The following is a 20,218-nucleotide window of genomic DNA, read 5'->3' as shown; positions in this document are numbered from 1 at the left end:
CCGTTCTGGGATGCCGAAAGCTTCGAAGAAGAGAAAAGGTGACAGAGGCGCTCATGGCTCGTATCCGTCATCTTCAAAACACTCGAGGCAAAGAGCTATCTGGTGTTCAAATTACTGCCTACTTCCTTAGGATTAGAGTGCAGCCTCTTCGAGGCTCGCAAAAATCCCCTTTGGACGTATTCGGTGAAAATGACGCCAACAGAATCTCCGGTGATCTTTCTGTAAAGGACTTGGAAAAATTGGTTCGAAGAATTTCTCGATTAGGCAAGAAGGATCCTATTCCCTCCTCCCGTCGAGTGGAACCATACAAGGCTTCCAATCCTCTTCCCGAGGTATTTTCTCTTCTCGAAGTTCTATCTTGTTCGAATCGTTCCTCGTATCTTATTGCAGTGGTATCTCACTTATTCTCTTTTGTCACTATTTCCTTGTAGAATCATCCTACTATGGCTTCCCTTCCTCCTCTTCCCGAGGATGGAGAGGTCGAAGAAAGAGCCGTTGTCGATGATGTCAACCAGAGACCCCCTCTTTGTGAATGAACCCGCATGATTCTCGAAAATCTGCGGGATCTACTCGAGAAGGATGCTGCCTCGAAGATACAACATCAGCGCAATCTCCTCCTCCTGCTGTTTCTCCGAAGAGCAAAAGGAAAAGGAGCAATGCCGAAGATTCCGGGACCTCGAAACCCGAAGAAGCTTGCTCCTGCACCTCGAAAAGCAGCTTATGATCCATACATCGAGAGTATCATCAGCTCGTAGGTTCCTTGCTCTTTTCCTTTTTTATTTGAAGAATTTTATCTTGCCTTGCTTTTATGCTGCCGCTATTTTGTCACAGTGATGATGAAGAAACACCAACTTTAGATGTGGCTGCTCGAACGAGCACGTCACATACTTTAGTTATTTCAGAAAAACCAGTTGAAGGGGAGGAATCGTCGCCTCCTCAACAAAATGTTGATACATCTACTCCTTCGAGCCCCCGTGCCCCTTCACCAAAAAGGGCACGGGTTGAAAAGATTGTTGATCCTGCCCCTCAGTTGGGCAGTTCGTCGCCCCCGCTCCTAGATGATGTAAGTTTGTCGACATCTATATTTTCTTTATTTTGTTTCTTCACATCTTTTTTTTTTTTTTTTTATGCCGATGTTTCTCTTACTGTGTTCACGTTGAACAGCCTATGATCAAGGATCTTCTCCGCATCGGTTCCCAATTTATTGGGTACCGTGAATATGCTAATAGAGCCGAAGGTAACGACTTTCATACTTGTCGTTTTTCCTTAATTTGTCACTCCTGTTACTTGCCGCGATTTTTTGATCTTTCTTCTCTCTTTTTTCCATATCTCGACAGAGAAACTTGCAGAGGCTAACGAACGCGCCGACGCACTGGCTCAAAAACTTGAGCAAAGTGAGGCGGCTCGCAAGAAAGCCGAACTCGCTGCTAGCAAAGCCAAGGTCGAAGCTGATGAAGCTAAGGCGAAAGCTGCTGGTGTCGAGGAACTGCAGAAGAAACTTGAGGATGCGACAGCTGCCTTGGATGAGCACAAAGCTGCACAAGCTTCTCGTGACGAAGGAATCCTCAAGCGTTTGAAGTCGCAAAGTCGACGTACTCTGAGTAATATTATCAATCCCTTTTATTTTACTGCACTTCCTGTTTCTTGGTTGTTGACTGATGTCTTGTCTCGTGTGGCAGCCCAAACAAACCAGGATTTTGATCTGGATAATCCTGTCAACGATCCTCTCCTTGACGCACTTTCTCTTCTGGAGTTTCACGGGCGCGAAATTCGTGAAGGCGTGGCAAATGCTAATGCAGGATTGTCAGCGTTGTTCCCTTATTTCTTCCCGAAGAAAGAAGAACCCGCAACTTTCCTTAACCTCGCCAAGATGTTTAATGCTTCGGAAGACACAGGATTGAAGATGCGTCAGGAGAATATGAAGGTTGCTGTCGAGAGTATCGTTGCCCTGGTTGCTGACAGCCAACAGACGCTTGATTGGATGAAGGTTGGCGACACCAGTCAGATAGAGCAGTCAAGATGGAGGTCGCTGATCAAGGCGGCCAAGCCCAACACGAAGAAGATCTTGGCGTATCTGGGGATCAAGCCAGCTTCAACTCCTAGCTCCTCGAGGCCGGAGGTCTAGTTGCATGCCTCTGTTTTTCTTTCTGTTTCTTTTGCTTCTGTCGCCAAAGTAGTCATTTGGCGACACGTACTTTCTTAACTCGACTGTAATGCCCTTGTAATTATTCCAAGAGATTAATGAAGACTTCTATCTTTGCTTGTTATTTGATGTTGTCTTGTTTATTTTTCGATTGATATTTGATAACTATACTCCATCTTCCGCTCCTTCCAATGTTTCGCCTTCTTCTTCCCGCTGCGAGGAAAGCTTTTGGTGATACCGCTCCTGTCGACGATACCTTGTCGCAAGAACTGGATGAACTTCGTCAACAACGTCAGTATGCGAAGAAGCAAACACTTGTGATGATGGAGCAATCTCGTAAGTCATCTGAAGCCGAAAAAATTGCTCTTCAACAAGCTCGCGAGGCTGTAGCTGCTAAGGAAATTGCTGCTTCCGAGGCTGAAAAGGCGACTATTCGAGAAAATTTCATGCTCGAATTAATGAATGAAGCCAGTGCAGATATGTCGGGTATGCCTGTTTCATCTGCTGATATCCTTTATCTGCATACTATTGTTTCTTTGAAGGTTTCCGTTTTTTTTGTTTTGATAGGTGCCTTTACTGATGCTGCTGCCGAGGAAGAGAGGGTGAATGCTAGGACAACCCTCCTTGTTAATCTCTCCTTGGACCATGGTTCTTTGTTTTGGGCTACCCCGGAAAGGACCCGCCAAATTGTCAGATTTCAAGATCGCGCCTCTCAAACTCGTGATTTCCTCGACTTCTGTACCAAGACCTTGTCCATGGTTTACAACTCCATGTTTCCTCGGAACGTCCAACCAAAAACTCTTCCTGAATTGATGGAAAGGTTCAAGGATGCTCGCAGTATCCATGATTTTGTCAAAGCTCAACTAGTAGCTGGCGCCAGATTTGCTCTTATCATGCTCCAAATCTGCCACTCGAAGCTTGACCTTACCCAGGTTGTCGAGAAGGTTCACCAAAAAGTAAAACGTCGGAGAGTTGGTGTTGACAGGATTAACACGAAGGTTACGCCTATAGCCGAAGAAATGATTGAGGACCTACTTCGGATGGATGCCGACTTTTTTGCCGATGGCCATTATGCCGATTTTCTTGGTGCTGCTCCTGAGGAAAACAGGGTTACTCTTGATGACATATTGAATCAAGACTAGTTAGTTTCTTCTTGTAGATATTTTTTCTTTGTAATCCACGACTATATTGTAAAGCAATCATTATATTTCTCTGTTTGTTTAGCCCCCGAGTGTTTCGGTGACTCTTTACTATATTTGTATACTTGCGAAGTTTTTAACCAAGGCATTTATATATTTAAGGCGAATATGAGCCCCCAAGCTTTTTATTGAGTACTATTTTGTATTTTTGTTGACTCACGAGGTATTTGAATACCAAGGCAAGTTTTTCCTTTTGTTGATGAACTATATTGAAATTCGTCGGAGCGAAGACTTTGGTCATGTCGATAAAGAAGAAAAGTTATATTGTCACTATCTTTATTATATTGCAGCACCGCGAGCCCGCCTCATTAAAAACCTTCTCCGGCCCCACTCGGTGCCCCGAAAAAGGAAAAGAGTGCGTCTGAAAACTCGCGGGCGTTTCAGTACATTGAAGCTTTACAAAGACTATATTTTGACTCTAGGCGTAAAAACGCCTAAGTTGCGCCACGTTCCAGGGGTTTGGCTCCTCCACCCCTGTCTTCTTGTCCTTTATTTTGTATGCTCCTCCTCCAATTACTTCCGTGACAATGTAAGGGCCAAGCCATGGTGACTCGAGTTTTTCATGACTTTTTTGCGTGAGCCGAAGAACTAGGTCTCCCACCTGAAAAGATCTTGGCCGCAAACGTCGACTGTGGTAATTCTTCAAATCCTGTTGATATTTGGTTACCCGAGATAATACTTCATCTCGAGCTTCATCAAGTGCGTCGACGTCGTCTTCTAGCACTCTTCTCGACGTTTCTTCATCATATTCAGCGACACGTGGAGAGTTGTGCTCTATCTCGATTGGTAGTACTGCTCGCTCCATGAACCAGAAAACGGAGTTTCCTGCGTTCTTGTGTTTGGTGTTGTTCGGATGCTCCACAACACGCTTGGTAGTTCTTCTGGCCATGTATGTCGAGCTTTTTCCAGTGGTCCTAATAAGCGCTTCTTGATACCATTGCAGATGATGCCATTGGCTTTCTCGACTTGCCCATTGGTTTGAGGATGTGCAACTGACGCAAAGTTCAGCTTAATACCCACCTCCTCGCAATAATCTTTGAATTCATGGGATGTGAAGTTGCTGCCGTTGTACGTGACGATCTTGTGGGGCACTCCAAATCTGAAGACGAGGCCTTTTACGAATTTTACTGCGGATGCTCCATCTGGTGAATTTATCGGCTTCGCTTCTATCCACTTTGTAAACTTATCGACAGCTACTAGCATGTACTCCTTTCCTCCTGGCCAGGATTTGTGTAACTTACCCACCATATCAAGTCCCCATTGAGCAAAGGGCCAAGACAATGGTATTGGTGCTAACTCTGCTGCTGGAGAGTGAGGTTTTGCGGCGAACCTTTGACATGCGTCGCAAGTTCTTACTATGTCCTTGGCGTCCTCGATTGCTGTCAACCAGTAGAATCCTGCCCGAAAAACCTTGGCTGCGATAGCTCGACTACTTGCGTGGTGGCCACATATTCCTTCGTGTACATCCTTCAGGATTATTCTTCCTTCTTCGGGTGTAACGCACCTTTGCAAAACGCCTGAAATACTTCGCTTATACAATTCTCCCTTGACCACCGTAAAAGCTTTGGAGCGTCGAATTACTCGCCTTGCTTCAACTGGATCATCGGGTATTTCTTTCCTCATGATGTATGATATGTACGGCTGCATCCACGGTATCTGTATCACCATGACCAAGTCCTGGTCCTCTTCTTCTTCCTCTTGCTTTTCCTTGGCAGCCCCCGAGGGTTTCTTCTCCTTCTTTTTTGACTTTGTTGGCTTAGTGGATCTCTCTGTTATCTCTTCCCAGAATACACCTGGCGGGATTGGAAGGCACTGTGACCCGATGTTTGCAAGAACGTCGGCTTCGTCGTTGCTCAACCTGCTAATATGATTTACTTCGCATCCATCGAATAACTTTTCAAGCTCGTTGTACACCTCCTTGTATGCCATCATGCTATCATTGATTGCATCACATTGGTTCATAACTTGCTGAGCCACCAACTGTGAGTCGCCAAAGATTTTTAATCGAGTTGCTCCGCAGGCTTTCGCCATCTTCATCCCGTGTATGAGAGCCTCATATTCTGCTTCATTGTTAGATGCGTTAAGGAACGTCATCCGGAGGATGTACTTCAATTTGTCGCCTTCAGGTGATATGAGTACTACTCCTGCGCCAGCTCCTTCTAGTCTCTTGGACCCATCAAAGTTCATGGTCCAAGTTCTCGATAAATCTGGTGGTCCTGTATTTTGCAACTCCATCCATTCTGCGATGAAGTCTGGCAGTATTTGCGACTTTATTGCTTTTCTTTTTTCATACGTGATGTCCCGAGGGGAAAGTTCTATTCCCCAAAGGGAGACACGACCCGTAGCTTCTGGGTTATTCAGTATATTTGACAAGGGAGCTTCATTGACCACTATGATCGGGTGTGCCGAAAAATAGTGGCGCAATTTTCGTGCTGTCGTGAACACTCCATATGCTAGCTTTTGGTACTGAGGGTACCTTTGTTTTGAAGGTGACAAGACTTCGCTCACGAAGTATACTGGCCGCTGCACTCCATGGATTTTCCCTTCTTCCTCTCTTTCGACAACTAATACTGTGCTAACCACTTGGGGCGTGGCTGCAATATACAGCAGGAGAGGTTCCTTTTCCTTTGGAGCCACCAGGATTGGTGGTGTCGAGATTTTTCGCTTCAGATCCTCGAAAGCTCTGTCGGCCTCTTCGTTCCACTGGAATTTATCTCCTTGTTTTATCAGCGCATAAAATGGTAACGCTTTTTCTCCTAACTCGGCGACGAACCTGCTCAAAGCTGCGACTCGCCCGATTAGCTGCTGTATTTCTTTCAACTTTGTTGGCTTTCTCATTGTTACTATGGCTTGTATTTTGTCGGGATTTGCTTCAATCCCTCTTGCCGAAACTAGAAACCCCAGAAGTTCTCCCTCTTGGGACGCCAAAAGAACACTTCGTCGGGTTCAGTTTGAGGCAGAATTTGTCGAGGTTGTCAAAAGTTTCTTTGAGATCCTCGATCAATGTTGTCCCCTTTTTTGATGTTATGACGACATCATCGATGTATACTTGCACGTTTTTCCCGATCTGTGTTGCTAAACACTTCTGCATCATCCTCTGATATGTTGCTCCCGCATTTTTTAGACCAAAGGGCATTGTTTTGTAGCAAAACACGCCGTAAGGTGTAATAAACGCTGTCTTGGCTTCATCATCTTCTTTTAATCTGATCTGGTTATAACCAGAGTATGCATCCAAGAAGGAAAGACGTTCGCAACCTGCCGTGGAGTCGATAATTTGATCGATCCTTGGGAGGGGAAAGTGATCCTTAGGACAATGTTTATTGAGACACGTAAAGTCGACGCACATGCGAAGGACTGTCGTGTTTTTCTTCGGCACCATCAGGGTTAGCTACCCATGTGGCTTACTGTAGATATTTCTCTGATAAAACCAGCTTCTTCGAGTCGATTTATTTCTGAAAGCATGGCTTTGCGGTTTGGTTCCGAAAAACGCCGCAAAGGTTGTCTGATTGGTTTCGCTGTTGGATCCAAATTTAGGTGGTGCTCGGCAAGTTCCCTAGGTACTCCTGGCATGTCAGCTGGACACCATGCAAAGATTTTCCAGTTCTCACGGAGGAACTTGACGAGCGCGCTTTCCTATGCGATATCCATATCATTTGCGATAGATGTCGTCTTTTTGGATCTGTCGGGTGAATCTGCACCTCCTTAGAATTTTTCTCTGTGTTGAAAGTTGATTCTTTATTTGGCCTTCCGGCGTACGGCGATGCGTCGTAATCAGTCATGCTTTTTGACGCCAAGTACTCGGCTTGCATCCCGAAAGTTTACGCCAACCTGTGAAAATCCTTGTCGCACTTATCGGCTAAGGCAAAGCTTCCCTTGACTGTGATTGGTCCTCTTGGTCCGGGCAACCTCCACAACAGGTATGTATAGTGTGGTACTGCCATAAATCTAGCATATGCTGGTCGTCCCAACAGAGCGTGGTATTGTGATGGAAAATCCACGACTTCAAATTCGAGCTTCTCGATTCTATAATTTTCTCGGGTCCCAAATTGAACATCGAGATTGATTTTTCCCAATGGATAACTTGGTTTCTCTGGTGTAATGCCGTGGAACCTTGTGTCTGTTGGTTTCAAGTTTGCTAAGGATATGTTCATCTTCCTCAATGTATCTGCATACATGAGGTTCAAGCTGCTGCCGCCGTCTATGAACACTCGAGAGACATCAAATCCTGCGATAACTGCTGGCAGAATAAGTGCTGACTGCCCTGGTCGAGGAACTTGCTGCGGATGATCTGCTATTGTGAAGCCGATATCTTGTCCTGACCAATTAAGGTACTCAACTGTTGGTGGAGGCATTTTCTCTGCCATAAACACCTGTCGTGAGATTACTTTTTGAGCTCTATTGGACGGCCTTCCCTTCTGAATCATCAACACTGCTCCGTTGGAATTAGGATCAACATAGGGTGGTGGTGCAGGTGCTGCCGCTATTCTTAGCTGGTGTCGATTGTCCTCTGTAATCGCGGGAGGTGGCGGGAGATGAACCTCGCTCCTAGGCTCCCGAGGGTTTCTCTGTGCTGCTCGAGCGTGAGCATTTTCTGCGTATCTGAACATTGCTGAAAATTTCGACGATCTTCTGCAGGTGCCCTGACTGTCTTTTCCCGTTGCTGTCGAGGAAGAAGTGCATCTGGCACGGTCCGTTCAGCATTTCCTCGGGGGACACGAAAGGTCTTGGAAACCTCGGCCCACTATTTTGCCTGTTGCGTGAATCATCCCTATTATCACCTCGCTGTTCACTGCTTCTCTGGTAATCATCTCTGTTGCCTCCTGTATTTGTCCGAAAACCTGCCGAAATTTGTCCTGGGGCGTCGTAGTTCTGGTACGTCCGAGGAAATCTTCGCCTCGGTTGATAGTTTCGACCACGGTCCTCCTCTGGCGACCTGTGTCGTTTGTTGTGGACAGCGTCTTCTCCATCTGCCCATTTATTTGCTATCTCCATTAACGCGGATACTGTCCTTGGATTGGTCCTTCCCAAATCCTCGACAAAGTCTCCACGCCTGACTCCTGCGACAAACGCATCTATTGCTCTCTCGTCAGATATGTTTTCTGCCGAGTTTTTGATGATATTCCACCTCTGGATGTACTTTCTCATTGGCTCATCTGGCTTTTGTCGACACGCTCTCAACTCCTCTAACGATGCGGGTTTTTTGCACGTGGATCTGAAGTTCTTGACGAACACGTCCTCGAAACTTTCCCAGCTGTCGATGGATCCTGGAGCGAGTTTCTTTATCCATGATCGTGCGGCACCACTCGGGTGCACCTGGTTGCTTGGCCTGGCTGTTGCGCTAGTTCCTCCCCTGTCGCCTTCACCGTCTCCAGATAGTCGACTAGCCAATCCTCCTGGATCTTGAAGGCCGTCGAATTTCTTGAAATTATCGGGTAACTTGAATCCCGAGGGACTCGCGTTTCGGACTCTCCTCGTGAAGCATGGTAAGCCGCACATATCTTCGTCGTTAAGTTCGGGGATTGCCGATGATCCCTTCTGCTGCCGCGCTCTGTCGACTCTTGCTTGTGCTGCCGTGTCTCTTGCTCCACTTGGCCCTTCGAGTCTTTGCCGCTGTTCTTCTTTGCGGGTCGCGGACTATTTTGCCTTGCCACTCCTTCGGGAGGCGTTGATATAAACGCTGTCCCCATAGCTCCAACTCCTGCTACCGCCATATTGTACAGTGTTTCCCTTGGGTCACCCGGAGGTGGTTTAGATGCAAGGATAAAAGCATGTGTCGCCATATACCCAGCCTCTGGTGTCTTAGGGATGATGTTTCCTCTTGTATCTATCGACATAAAGGACATGTCGAGGTTTTGAACCAAGTGCTCTCTTTCCGCTTCGGGTATGTGTTGCAGTCTTGACCTTGCTCTGTTCCGCGCCTCCCGATGGCTATCACCCGTAGTTCTAGATTGTCGACTTAGATCTGCCCTTCTCCTGCTGGATGCAGAAGCTGCCTCCTTTCTCCTGTTCAACTCAGCTGTCTGTTTTTGCAATTCCCTGGCAGCTCGTGCGAGCCTATATTGATATGCGTGCAATTCTTCGGGTGTGGCTGTGGTAGCCATTGGTTCTGTGCCGTTCATAGCTCTCGCAGCTCTGTCCCACGCTGCTTGTGAAAGTTGAACTCTATCTCGCGGCTCTGGCCCGACGTATTTGTTGCCCAAGCCTTGTCGCAGATTGGAGGGATCGACGTATGGATTTCCCAAACTGTCGAAAGCCTCAGATGTCTCTTCTTGATCTTCAATGGCGTAAATCTGATGATACTTTGTACTCAGATCTATGTTGGGTTTGGTGACATCGTCGTTGAGATTGATGAAGACCTTGCCCACTGTCAAAGATTTGTCGATGAAGTCGTAATTGTCGACATTGCTTGAACCATCGCTTATATATGAATCGCGAGATGACTCAAACGACATGTCGTTGAAGATCTTGGCGAGTTTCTCTCTTGCTCTGATGCTGACGTAGCGTGTCGCCGAGGTTTCTTCTTCTCCTGATTCGTTTGACGATGTATAGCTTGAAAAATCGGAATCGGCCACTGATGATTCCGACGAAATCGGAATCTCGACACGATACGATCCTTCCTTCTCGACGCGAAAGTGGAACCTTCCGAACGTCATCTCCATGGGCTCCGCCAGATACGCATATGCATCCAAACGGGAGGGTGGGTGAGGAACAAAATCGACAAGACCAGTAGCGATCTGTTTACCTCGATCCATTGTGTTGCTTGCGGTTGACGATGTCGAAGATCTTGAGCGTGCCATCGAGATCAGCTCCTTACGCCTCTAATCCCCACAGACGGCGCCAATTGACAAGGTATCGACTTGTCAATGCCTATGGATTATAGGCTAGGGTTTAGTTAGAAGTAGAGGGCAAGTAGATCTCGAAGGTTTCAGCCGAAAAGTACTCGACGACTATGAAAACTAGGGTTTGCAGACAATGATTCGATTGATCCTTTGTCCCTCGACTCCCCCTTATATATGAGGTGGAGCCGAGGGATTCGTGCTATACAAGTTTACATAGTCCGGGACGGTTTCTAACTCATCCCGCCAGATCACAAACAACACTTCCTATTACAACTCTATCTTTCCTTAGTAAATCTTGGGCTCCCGAATCTTCTTATTCTTCGGGTATTGGGCTTCCAGTAAACCCCGGGTACCATCTTCGGCAGGCCCATTTGGGATGCCTATGTCACCTGTATCCTTCTTAATTAGTCACTCTAATATGAAGTTTTTGGGAGGTTTTTGAAATTTCCATGTTTGAAACCCAAAACCACTTCTCTTCATGCTTGACTTCATAAGAAAGAGTTTAGGGTTAGGGGGTAGATACATGATTTGTATGGTTTGAATATGTCCAAACCTTGTTTATCAACTTGAATATGCTTACTATATGACGTACATAAGAAGACTATGTACTTTGGTTTTTCAGTTTTCTATTTTTTTAAATTTTCTGCCCACTTGAATCTTGGTCAAATTAATCCTAGGGTTGACCAGGCCATGATTTAAACAAGTCTATAACATGAAATGAAAAGGTAAGCATGGATCCATCTTAGTGACTCTAAAATGAAGCTTTTGGGATGTGTTCTTGAAATTTCCATGTTTGAAACCCAAAACGACTTCTCTTCATGCTAGACTTCATAAGATTGACCGAGTTTAGGGGTTAGGGGTATAGATACATGATTTGTCTGGTTTGAATATGTCTAGATCGACCTTGTTTAACAACTTGAATGCTTACTATATGACATAAGAAGACTACGTACTTTGGTTTTTCATTCTTTTCATTTTTTTTAATTTTCTGCCCATTTGAATCTTGGTCAAATCCTAGGTTTGAACAAGATTTAAACAAGTTTAAAACATGAAAATAAAATGGAAAGCATGGATCCTTCTTAGTCTCCCTAAAATGCATGAAGCTTTTTTTTTTTTGAAATTTCCATGTTTCAAACCCAAAACCGCCACTTCTATTTCATGCTTGACATCATAAGACAGAGTTTAGGGTTAGGGGGAGATATATACATGATTTTTCTGGTTTGAATATGTCTAGACCTTGTTTATCATCTTGGATGCTTACTATATGACATAAGAATGCTATGTGCTTTGGTTTTTCATTCTTTTGATTTTTTCTGAAGAATCTTGGTCAAATCCTAGGTTTGACCAAGATTTAAACAAGTTTAAAACATGAAAATGAGAAGGGGAGCCTAGCTGTATCATCCTTCTTATTAATTAGTCACTCTAAAATGAAGCTTTTGGGAGGTTTTTGAAATTTCCATGTTTGAAACCCAAAACCACCTCTCTTCATGCTTGACTACATAAGACAAAGTTTAGGGGTTAGGGGGTAGATACATGATTTGTGTAGGTTGAATATGTCTAGACCTTGTTTCTCAACTTTAATGCTTAGTACTATATGCCATAAGAAGCTTTTAAGATGTTCTTGAAATTTCCATGTTTGAAACCCAAAACGACTTCTCTTCATGCTAGACTTCATAAGATCGACCGAGTTTAGGGTTAGGGGGTAGAGATACATTATTTGTCTGGTTTGAATATGTCCAAACCTTGTTTATCAACTTGAATGCTTACTATATGACATAAGAAGACTATATGCTTTTGTTTTTCCTTTTCCTGAGTTTTTTTTGAATTTTATGCCGATTTGAATCTCTTGGTCAGATCCTAGGTTTGACAAATTAAGATTTAAACAAGTTTAAAATATGAAAATGAAAAGGTAAGCATGGATCCTTCTTAGTCACTCTAAAATGAAGCTTTTGGGAGGTTTTTGAATTTTCCATGCATGTTTGAAACCGAAAACCACTTCTCTTCATGCTTGACTTCATAAGACAGAGTTTAGGGTTAGGGGGTAGATACATGATTTGTCTGGTTTGGGTATATCTAGACCTTTTTTATCAACTTGAATGCTTAAAATATGACATAAGAAGACTATGTGATTTGGTTTTTCATTTTTTTTGATTTTTTCTGAAGAATCTTGGTCAAATCCTAGGTTGGACCAAGATTTAAACAAGTTTAAAACATGAAAATGAGAAGGGGAGCCTGTATCATCCTTCTTAATTAGTCACTCTAAAATGAAGCTTTTGGGAGGTTTTTGAAATTTCCATGTTTGAAACCCAAAACCACCTCTGTTCATGCTTGACTACATAAGACAAAGTTTAGGGGTTAGGGGGTAGATACATGATTTGCATAGTTTGAATATGTCTAGACCTTGTTTCTCAACTTTAATGCTTAGTACTATATGACATAAGAAGCATTTGGGATGTTCTTGAAATTTCCATGTTTGAAACCCAAAACGACTTCTCTTCATGCTAGACTTCATAAGATCGACCGAGTTTAATTAGGGTTAGGGGGTAGAGATACATTATTTGTCTGGTTTGAATATGTCCAAACCTTGTTTATCAACTTGAATGCTTACTATATGACATAAGAAGACTATATGCTTTTGTTTTTCCTTTTTCTGAGTTTTTTTTTTGAATTTTATGCCGATTTGAATCTCTTGGTCAGATCCAAGGTTTGACAAATTAAGATTTAAACAAGTTTAAAATATGAAAATGAAAAGGTAAGCATGGTTCCTTCTTAGTCACTCTAAAATTAAGCTTTTGGGAGGTTTTTGAAATTTCCATGTTTGAAACCGAAAACCACTTCTCTTCATGCTTGACTTCATAAGACAGAGTTTAGGGTTAGGGGGTAGATACATGATTTGTCCGGTTTGGATATATCTAGACCTTGTTTATCAACTTGAATGCTTACGATATGACATAAGAAGACTATGTGATTTGGTTTTTCATTTTTTCTGATTTTTTTGAATTTTGTGCCCACCCATTTGTATCTTGGTCAAATCCTAGGTTTGATAATGATTTAAGCAAGTTTAAAATATGAAATGCAAAGGTAAGCATGGATCCTTCTCAGTCACTCTAACATGAAGCTTTTGGGAGGTTTTTGAAATTTCCATGTTTGAAACCCAAAACCACTTCTCTTCACAAGCTTGACTTCATAAGACAGAGTTTAGGGGTTAGGGGGTATAGATACATGATTTGTCTGGTTTGAATATGTCTTGACCTTGTTTTTCAACTTTAATGCTTACTATATGACATAAGAAAACTATTTGCTTTAGTTTTTATTTTTTCTGTTTTTATTTTTGAATTTTGGTGCCCATTTGAATCTTGTCAAATCCTAGGTTTGACCAAGATAATTTAAACAAGTTTAAAACATGAAAATGAAAAGGGAAGCATGTATCCTTCTTAGTCACTCTAAAATGAAGTTTTTGGGAGGTTTTTGAAATTTCCATGTTTGAAACCCAAAACCACTTCTCTTCATGCTTGACTTCATAAGACAGAGTTTAAGGGTTAGGGGGTAGATACATGATTTGTGTGGTTTGAATATGTCTAGACCTTGTTTATCAACTTTAATGCTTACTATATGACATAATAAGACTATGTGATTTAGTTTTTCATTTTTCTGTTTTTATTTTATTTTTCTGCCCATTTGAATCTTGTTGGTCAAATCCTAGGTTTGACCAAGATTTAGACAAGTTTAACACGTGAAAACGAATAAGTAAGCCTGGATCCTTCTTAGTCACTCCAAAATGTACCAATTGATAGATGTGTTAACTTTGCTTCATGGAAAAAATAATGTCATGTAATTAAATGAGTTAACTTGGATTTCCTACGCTTGAATCCATAGGAAACTTTGTTCTAATGCACTATAATAATCAACCAAGTTTTTACACCAACAGGTCTGTCACTTACGTGTGGTGCCCACGCGTGAGGTCCCACACTTCAGTGAGCACAAGTCACGTGCAATAGGTACGCAAACTCCCAGCCATCTTCTTTGTCAAGAGAAGACGCATCACGATGCGTATTGGAAGTCTCTGGGTCCTTCAGGATCCTTCGGTTGTCCCTCTCACACAAAAAAAAATCTCTCTCATTCTCGGCCTCGCTCGACTCGCTCGCTCGCTCGCACCTCCCTGCTCACTGACAAACCCTGCACAATAGTCAACATCGTCACCCGAAAAAGGGGAGACACCATAATGCTCTCCCTTCTTCTGACCTTCCGAGTGATCCCTCTTCCTCCGAGTTTCACTAGCTAGACGGGCAAACACACATCTGCTGCATAGTAATAATAAAAAGGTAGAAAAATCGATATACGAATCTATAATTAAATAGGTTAAACTAGGGTTTTGCCCAGTACTACAGATCAAGGTTCAAAAAAATCCAACTACGAGGTTCGAACAACACGATTCTAATCCAAGAATTTTTTCTACCTCATCCAAATGGCCTCAAACTATAGGGTTAGCATCTATCTAGTGCAGTATGTGTGAAAATGTATGCACTATGAGTGCTATAACTTATATGTCTTTCAAATTTGAATAAGTTTGAAATATTTGAAAAGGGGCTTTTGGCTTAAACGTTTGAAACCCAAAATGACTTCTCTTCATGCTAGACTTCATAAGACCGAGTTTAGGGTTAGGGGGTAGATACATGATCTGTCTGGTTTGAATATGTCTAAACCTTGTTTATCAACTTTAATGCTAACTATATGACATAAGAAGACTATGTGCTTGGGTTTTTCATTTTTCTGTTTTTTTTAATTTTATGCCCATATATTTGAATCTTGGCCAAATCGTAGGTGTGACAAAGATTTAAACAAGTTTAAAACATGAAAATGAAAAGGGAAGCCTGTATCCTTCTTAATTAGTCACTCTAATATGAAGTTTTAGGGAGGTTTTTGAAATTTCCATGTTTGAAACCCAAAACCACTTCTCTTCATGCTTGACTTCATAAGAATGAGTTTAGGGTTAGGGGGTAGATACATGGTTTGTATGGTTTGAATATGTCCAAACCTTGTTTATCAACTTGAATATGCTTACTATATGACGTACATAAGAAGACTATGTACTTTGGTTTTTCAGTTTTCTATTTTTTTAAATTTTCTGCCCACTTGAATCTTGGTCAAATTAATCCTAGGGTTGACCATGATTTAAACAAGTCTATAACATGAAATGAAAAAGTAAGCATGGATCCTTCTTAGTCACTCTAAAATGAAGCTTTTGGCGGGATGTGTTCTTGAAATTTCCATGTTTGAAACCCAAAACGACTTCTCTTCATGCTAGACTTCATAAGATTGACCGAGTTTAGGGGTTAGGGGTATAGATACATGATTTGTCTGGTTTGAATATGTCTAGACCTTGTTTATCAATTTGAATGCTTACTATGTGACATAAGAAGAGGCTATGTGCTTTGGTTTTTCATTCTTTTGATTTTTTTTTTGAATTTTTATGCCCATTTGAATCTTGATCAAATATATCCTAGGTTTGACCAAGATTTAAACAAGTTTAAAACATGACAATGAAAAGGTATTTAATCATGGATCCTTCTTAATTAATCAGTCAGTCTAATTAAAATGAAGCTTTTGGGAGGTTTTTCAAATTTCCATGTTTGAAACCCAAAACCACACTTCTTTTCATGCTTGACTTCATTTATAAGACACAGTGTAGGGTTAGGGGGTACATGACTTGTTTGATTTGAATGTGTCTAGACCTTGTTCATGAACTTTTGAATGCTTACTATATGACATAAGAAGATTATGTGCTTTCATTTTTTTATTTTTTTATTTTTTATTTTATGCTCATTTGAATATTGGTCAAATCCTAGGATTGACCAAGATTTAAATAAGATTAAAACATCAAAATGAAAGGGTAAGCCTGGATCCTTCTTATGCACTCTAAAATGAAGCTTTTGGTTTTTTTTAAAAATGATCCTTCTTAGTCCATGTTTGAAACCCGAAACCACTTCTCTTCATGCTTGACTTCATAAGACAGAGTTTAATTAGGGGTTAGGGGTATAGATACATGATTTTTCTGGTTTGAATATGTCTAGATCGACCTTGTTTAACAAATTGAATGCTTACTATATGACATAAGAAGACTATGTACTTTGGTTTTTCATTTTTTTTCATTTTTTTTCATTTTCTGCCCATTTGAATCTTGGTCAAATCCTAGGTTTGAACAAGATTTAAACAAGTTTAAAACATGAAAATAAAATGGTAAGCATGGATCCTTCTTAGTCTACCTAAAATGAAGCTTTTTTTCGAAATTTCCATGTTTCAAACCCAAAACCGCCACTTCTATTTCATGCTTGACTTCATAAGACAGAGTTTAGGGTTAGGGGTAGATATATACATGATTTTTCTGGTTTGAATATGTCTAGACCTTGTTTATCATCTTGAATGCTTACTATATGACATAAGAATGCTATGTGCTTTGGTTTTTCATTTTTTTGATTTTTTCTGAAGAATCTTGGTCAAATCCTAGGTTTGACCAAGATTTAAACAAGTTGAAAACATGAAAATGAGAAGGGGAGCCTGTATCATCCTTCTTATTAATTAGTCACTCTAAAATGAAGTTTTTGGGAGGTTTTTGAAATTTCCATGTTTGAAACCCAAAACCACTTCTCTTCATGCTTGACTTCATAAGACAGAGTTTAAGGGTTAGGGGGTAGATACATGATTTGTGTGGTTTGAATATGTCTAGACCTTGTTTATCAACTTTAATGCTTACTATATGACATATGAAGACTATGTGATTTAGTTTTTCATTTTCCTGATTTTATTTTATTTTTCTGCCCATTTGAATCTTGTTGGTCAAATCCTAGGTTTGACCAAGATTTAGACAAGTTTAACACGTGAAAACGAATAAGTAAGCCTGGATCCTTCTTAGTCACTCCAAAATGTACCAATTGATAGATGTGTTAACTTTGCTTCATGGAAAAAATAATGTCATGTAATTAAATGAGTTAACTTGGATTTCCTACGCTTGAATCCATAGGAAACTTTGTTCTAATGCACTATAATAATCAACCGAGTTTTTACACCAACAGGTCTGTCACTTACGTGTGGTGCCCACGCGTGAGGTCCCACACTTCAGCGAGCACAAGTCACGTGCAATAGGTACGCAAACTCCCAGCCATCTTCTTTGTCAAGAGAAGACGCATCAGGATGCGTATTGGAAGTCTCTGGGTCCTTCAAGATCCTTCGGTTGTCCCTCTCACACACAAAAAAAACAAATCTCTCTCATTCTCGGCCTCGCTCGACTCGCTCGCTCGCTCGATCGCTCGCACATCCCTGCTCACTGACAAACCCTGCACAATAGTCAACATCGTCACCCGAAAAAGGGGAGACACCATAATGCTCTCCCTTCTTCTGACCTTCCGAGTGATCCCTCTTCCTCCGAGTTTCACTAGCTAGACGGGCAAACACACATGTGCTGCATAGTAATAATAAAAACGTAGAAAAATCGATATACGAATCTATAATTAAATAGGTTAAACTAGGGTTTTGCCCAGTACTACAGATCAAGGTTCAAAAAAATCCAACTACGGGGTTCGAACAACACGATTCTAATCCAAGAATTTTTTCTACCTCATCCAAATGGCCTCAAACTATAGGGTTAGCATCTATCTAGTGCAGTATGTGTGAAAATGTATGCACTATGTGTGCTATAACTTGTATGTCTTTCAAATTTGAACCAAATTTGAATAAGTCTAAAATATTTGAAAAGGGGCTTTTGGCTTAAACGTTTGAAACCCAAAACGACTTCTCTTCATGCTAGACTTCATAAGACCGAGTTTAGGGTTAGGGGGTAGATACATGATCTGTCTGGTTTGAATATGTCTAAACCTTGTTTATCAACTTTAATGCTAACTATATGACATAAGAAGACTATGTGCTTGGGTTTTTCATTTTTCTGTTTTTTTTATTTTATGCCCATATATTTGAATCTTGGCCAAATCCTAGGTGTGACAAAGATTTAAACAAGTTTAAAACATGAAAATGAAAAGGGAAGCCTGTATCCTTCTTAATTAGTCACTCTAATATGAAGTTTTTGGGAGGTTTTTGAAATTTCCATGTTTGAAACCCAAAACCACTTCTCTTCATGCTTGACTTCATAAGAAAGAGTTTAGGGTTAGGGGGTAGATACATGATTTGTATGGTTTGAATATGTCCAAACCTTGTTTATCAACTTGAATATGCTTACTATATGACGTACATAAGAAGACTATGTACTTTGGTTTTTCAGTTTTCTATTTTTTTAAATTTTCTGCCCACTTGAATCTTGGTCAAATTAATCCTAGGGTTGACCATGATTTAAACAAGTCTATAACATGAAATGAAAAGTTAAGCATGGATCCTTCTTAGTCACTCTAAAAATGAAGCTTTTGGGGTGTGTTCTTGAAATTTCCATGTTTGAAACCCAAAACGACTTTTCTTCATGCTAGACTTCATAAGATTGACCGAGTTTAGGGTTAGGGGTAGATACATGATTTGTATGGTTTGAATATGTCAAAACCTTGTTAATTTATCAACTTGAATGCTTACTATATGACATAAGAAGACTATATGCTTTGGTTTTTCATTTTTCTGATTTTTTATGAATTTTATGCCCATTTGAATCTTTTGGTCAAATCCTAGGTTTGACAAAGATTTAAACGAGTTTAAAATATGAAAATGAAAAGGTAAGCATGGATCCTTCTTATTAGTCACTCTAAAATGAAGCTTTTCGGAGGTTCTTGAAATTTCCATGTTTGAAACCCAAAACCACTTCTCTTCATGCTTGACTTCATAAGACAGAGTTTAAGGGTTAGGAGGTAGATACATGATTTGTCTGGTTTGAATATGTCTAGACCTTTATTATCAACTTTAATGCTTACTATATGACATAAGAAGACTATGTGATTATTTAGTTTTTCATTTTTCTGTTTTTATTTTATTTTTCTGCCCATTTGAATCTTGTTGGTCAAATCCTAGGTTTGACCAAGATTTAGACAAGTTTAACACGTGAAAACGAATAAGTAAGCCTGGATCCTTCTTAGTCACTCCAAAATGTACCAATTGATAGATGTGTTAACTTTGCTTCATGGAAAAAATAATGTCATGTAAATGAGTTAACTTGGATTTCCTAGGCTTGAATCCATAGGAAACTTAGTTCTAATGCACTATAATAATCAACCGAGTTTTTACACCAACAGGTCTGTCACTTACGTGTGGTGCCCACGCGTGAGGTCCCACACTTCAGTGAGCACAAGTCACGTGCAATAGGTACGCAAACTGCCAGCCATCTTCTTTGTCAAGAGAAGACGCATCAGGATGCGTATTGGTCAAATCCTAGGTTTGACCAAGATTTAAACAAGTTTAAAACATGAAAATGAGAAGGGGAGCCTGTATCATCCTTCTTATTAATTAGTCACTCTAAAATGAAGCTTTTGGGAGGTTTTTGAAATTTCCATGTTTGATACCCAAAACCACCTCTCTTCATGCTTGACTACATAAGACAAAGTTTAATTAGGGGTTAGGGCGTAGATACATGATTTGCATAGTTTGAATATGTCTAGACCTTGTTTCTCAACTTTAATGCTTAGTACTATATGACATAAGAAGCTTTTGGGATGTTCTTGAAATTTCCATGTTTGAAACCCAAAACGACTTCTTTTCATGCTAGACTTCATAAGATCGACAGGGGTAGATACACGATTTGTATGGTTTGGATATATCTAGACCTTGTTTATCAACTTGAATGCTTACGATATGATATAAGAAGACTATGTGATTTGGTTTTTCATTTTTCTGTTTTTTTGAATTTTGTGCCGACCCATTTGTATCTTGGTTAAATCCTAGGTTTGATAATGATTTAAACATGTTTAAAATATGAAATGCAAAGCTAAGCATGGATCCTTCTTAGTCACTCTAAAATGAAGCTTTTTGGAGGTTTTGAAATTTCCATGTTTGAAACCCAAAACCACTTCTCTTCGCATGCTTGACTTCATAAGACAGAGTTTAGGGGTTAGGGG

General features: G+C 40.9%; 1 protein-coding gene across 1 annotated transcript in view; it reads left to right on the top strand.

Annotated features, from left to right (window-relative positions):
- Positions 1-760: 760 nt before the first annotated feature.
- LOC139833595 (uncharacterized) overlaps positions 761-20,218 on the top strand; it is a 93,590-nt gene continuing 74,132 nt past the window's right edge. The window contains exons 1-4 of the mRNA XM_071823912.1: positions 761-1,063; positions 1,165-1,237; positions 1,338-1,601; positions 1,680-1,907. Of these exons, the coding sequence (XP_071680013.1) occupies positions 809-1,063; positions 1,165-1,237; positions 1,338-1,601; positions 1,680-1,907 (820 nt within the window). The 5' untranslated portion in view covers positions 761-808. The remainder of the gene's footprint in view (positions 1,064-1,164; positions 1,238-1,337; positions 1,602-1,679; positions 1,908-20,218) is intronic.

Source organism: Lolium perenne, chromosome 7 (assembly GCF_019359855.2).
Source record: "Lolium perenne isolate Kyuss_39 chromosome 7, Kyuss_2.0, whole genome shotgun sequence".
In the NCBI taxonomy this organism is placed as follows: domain Eukaryota; kingdom Viridiplantae; phylum Streptophyta; class Magnoliopsida; order Poales; family Poaceae; genus Lolium; species Lolium perenne.
The sequence above is the reverse complement of the archived record's forward strand: the minus strand, read 5'-3'. Positions and strand labels throughout refer to the sequence as shown.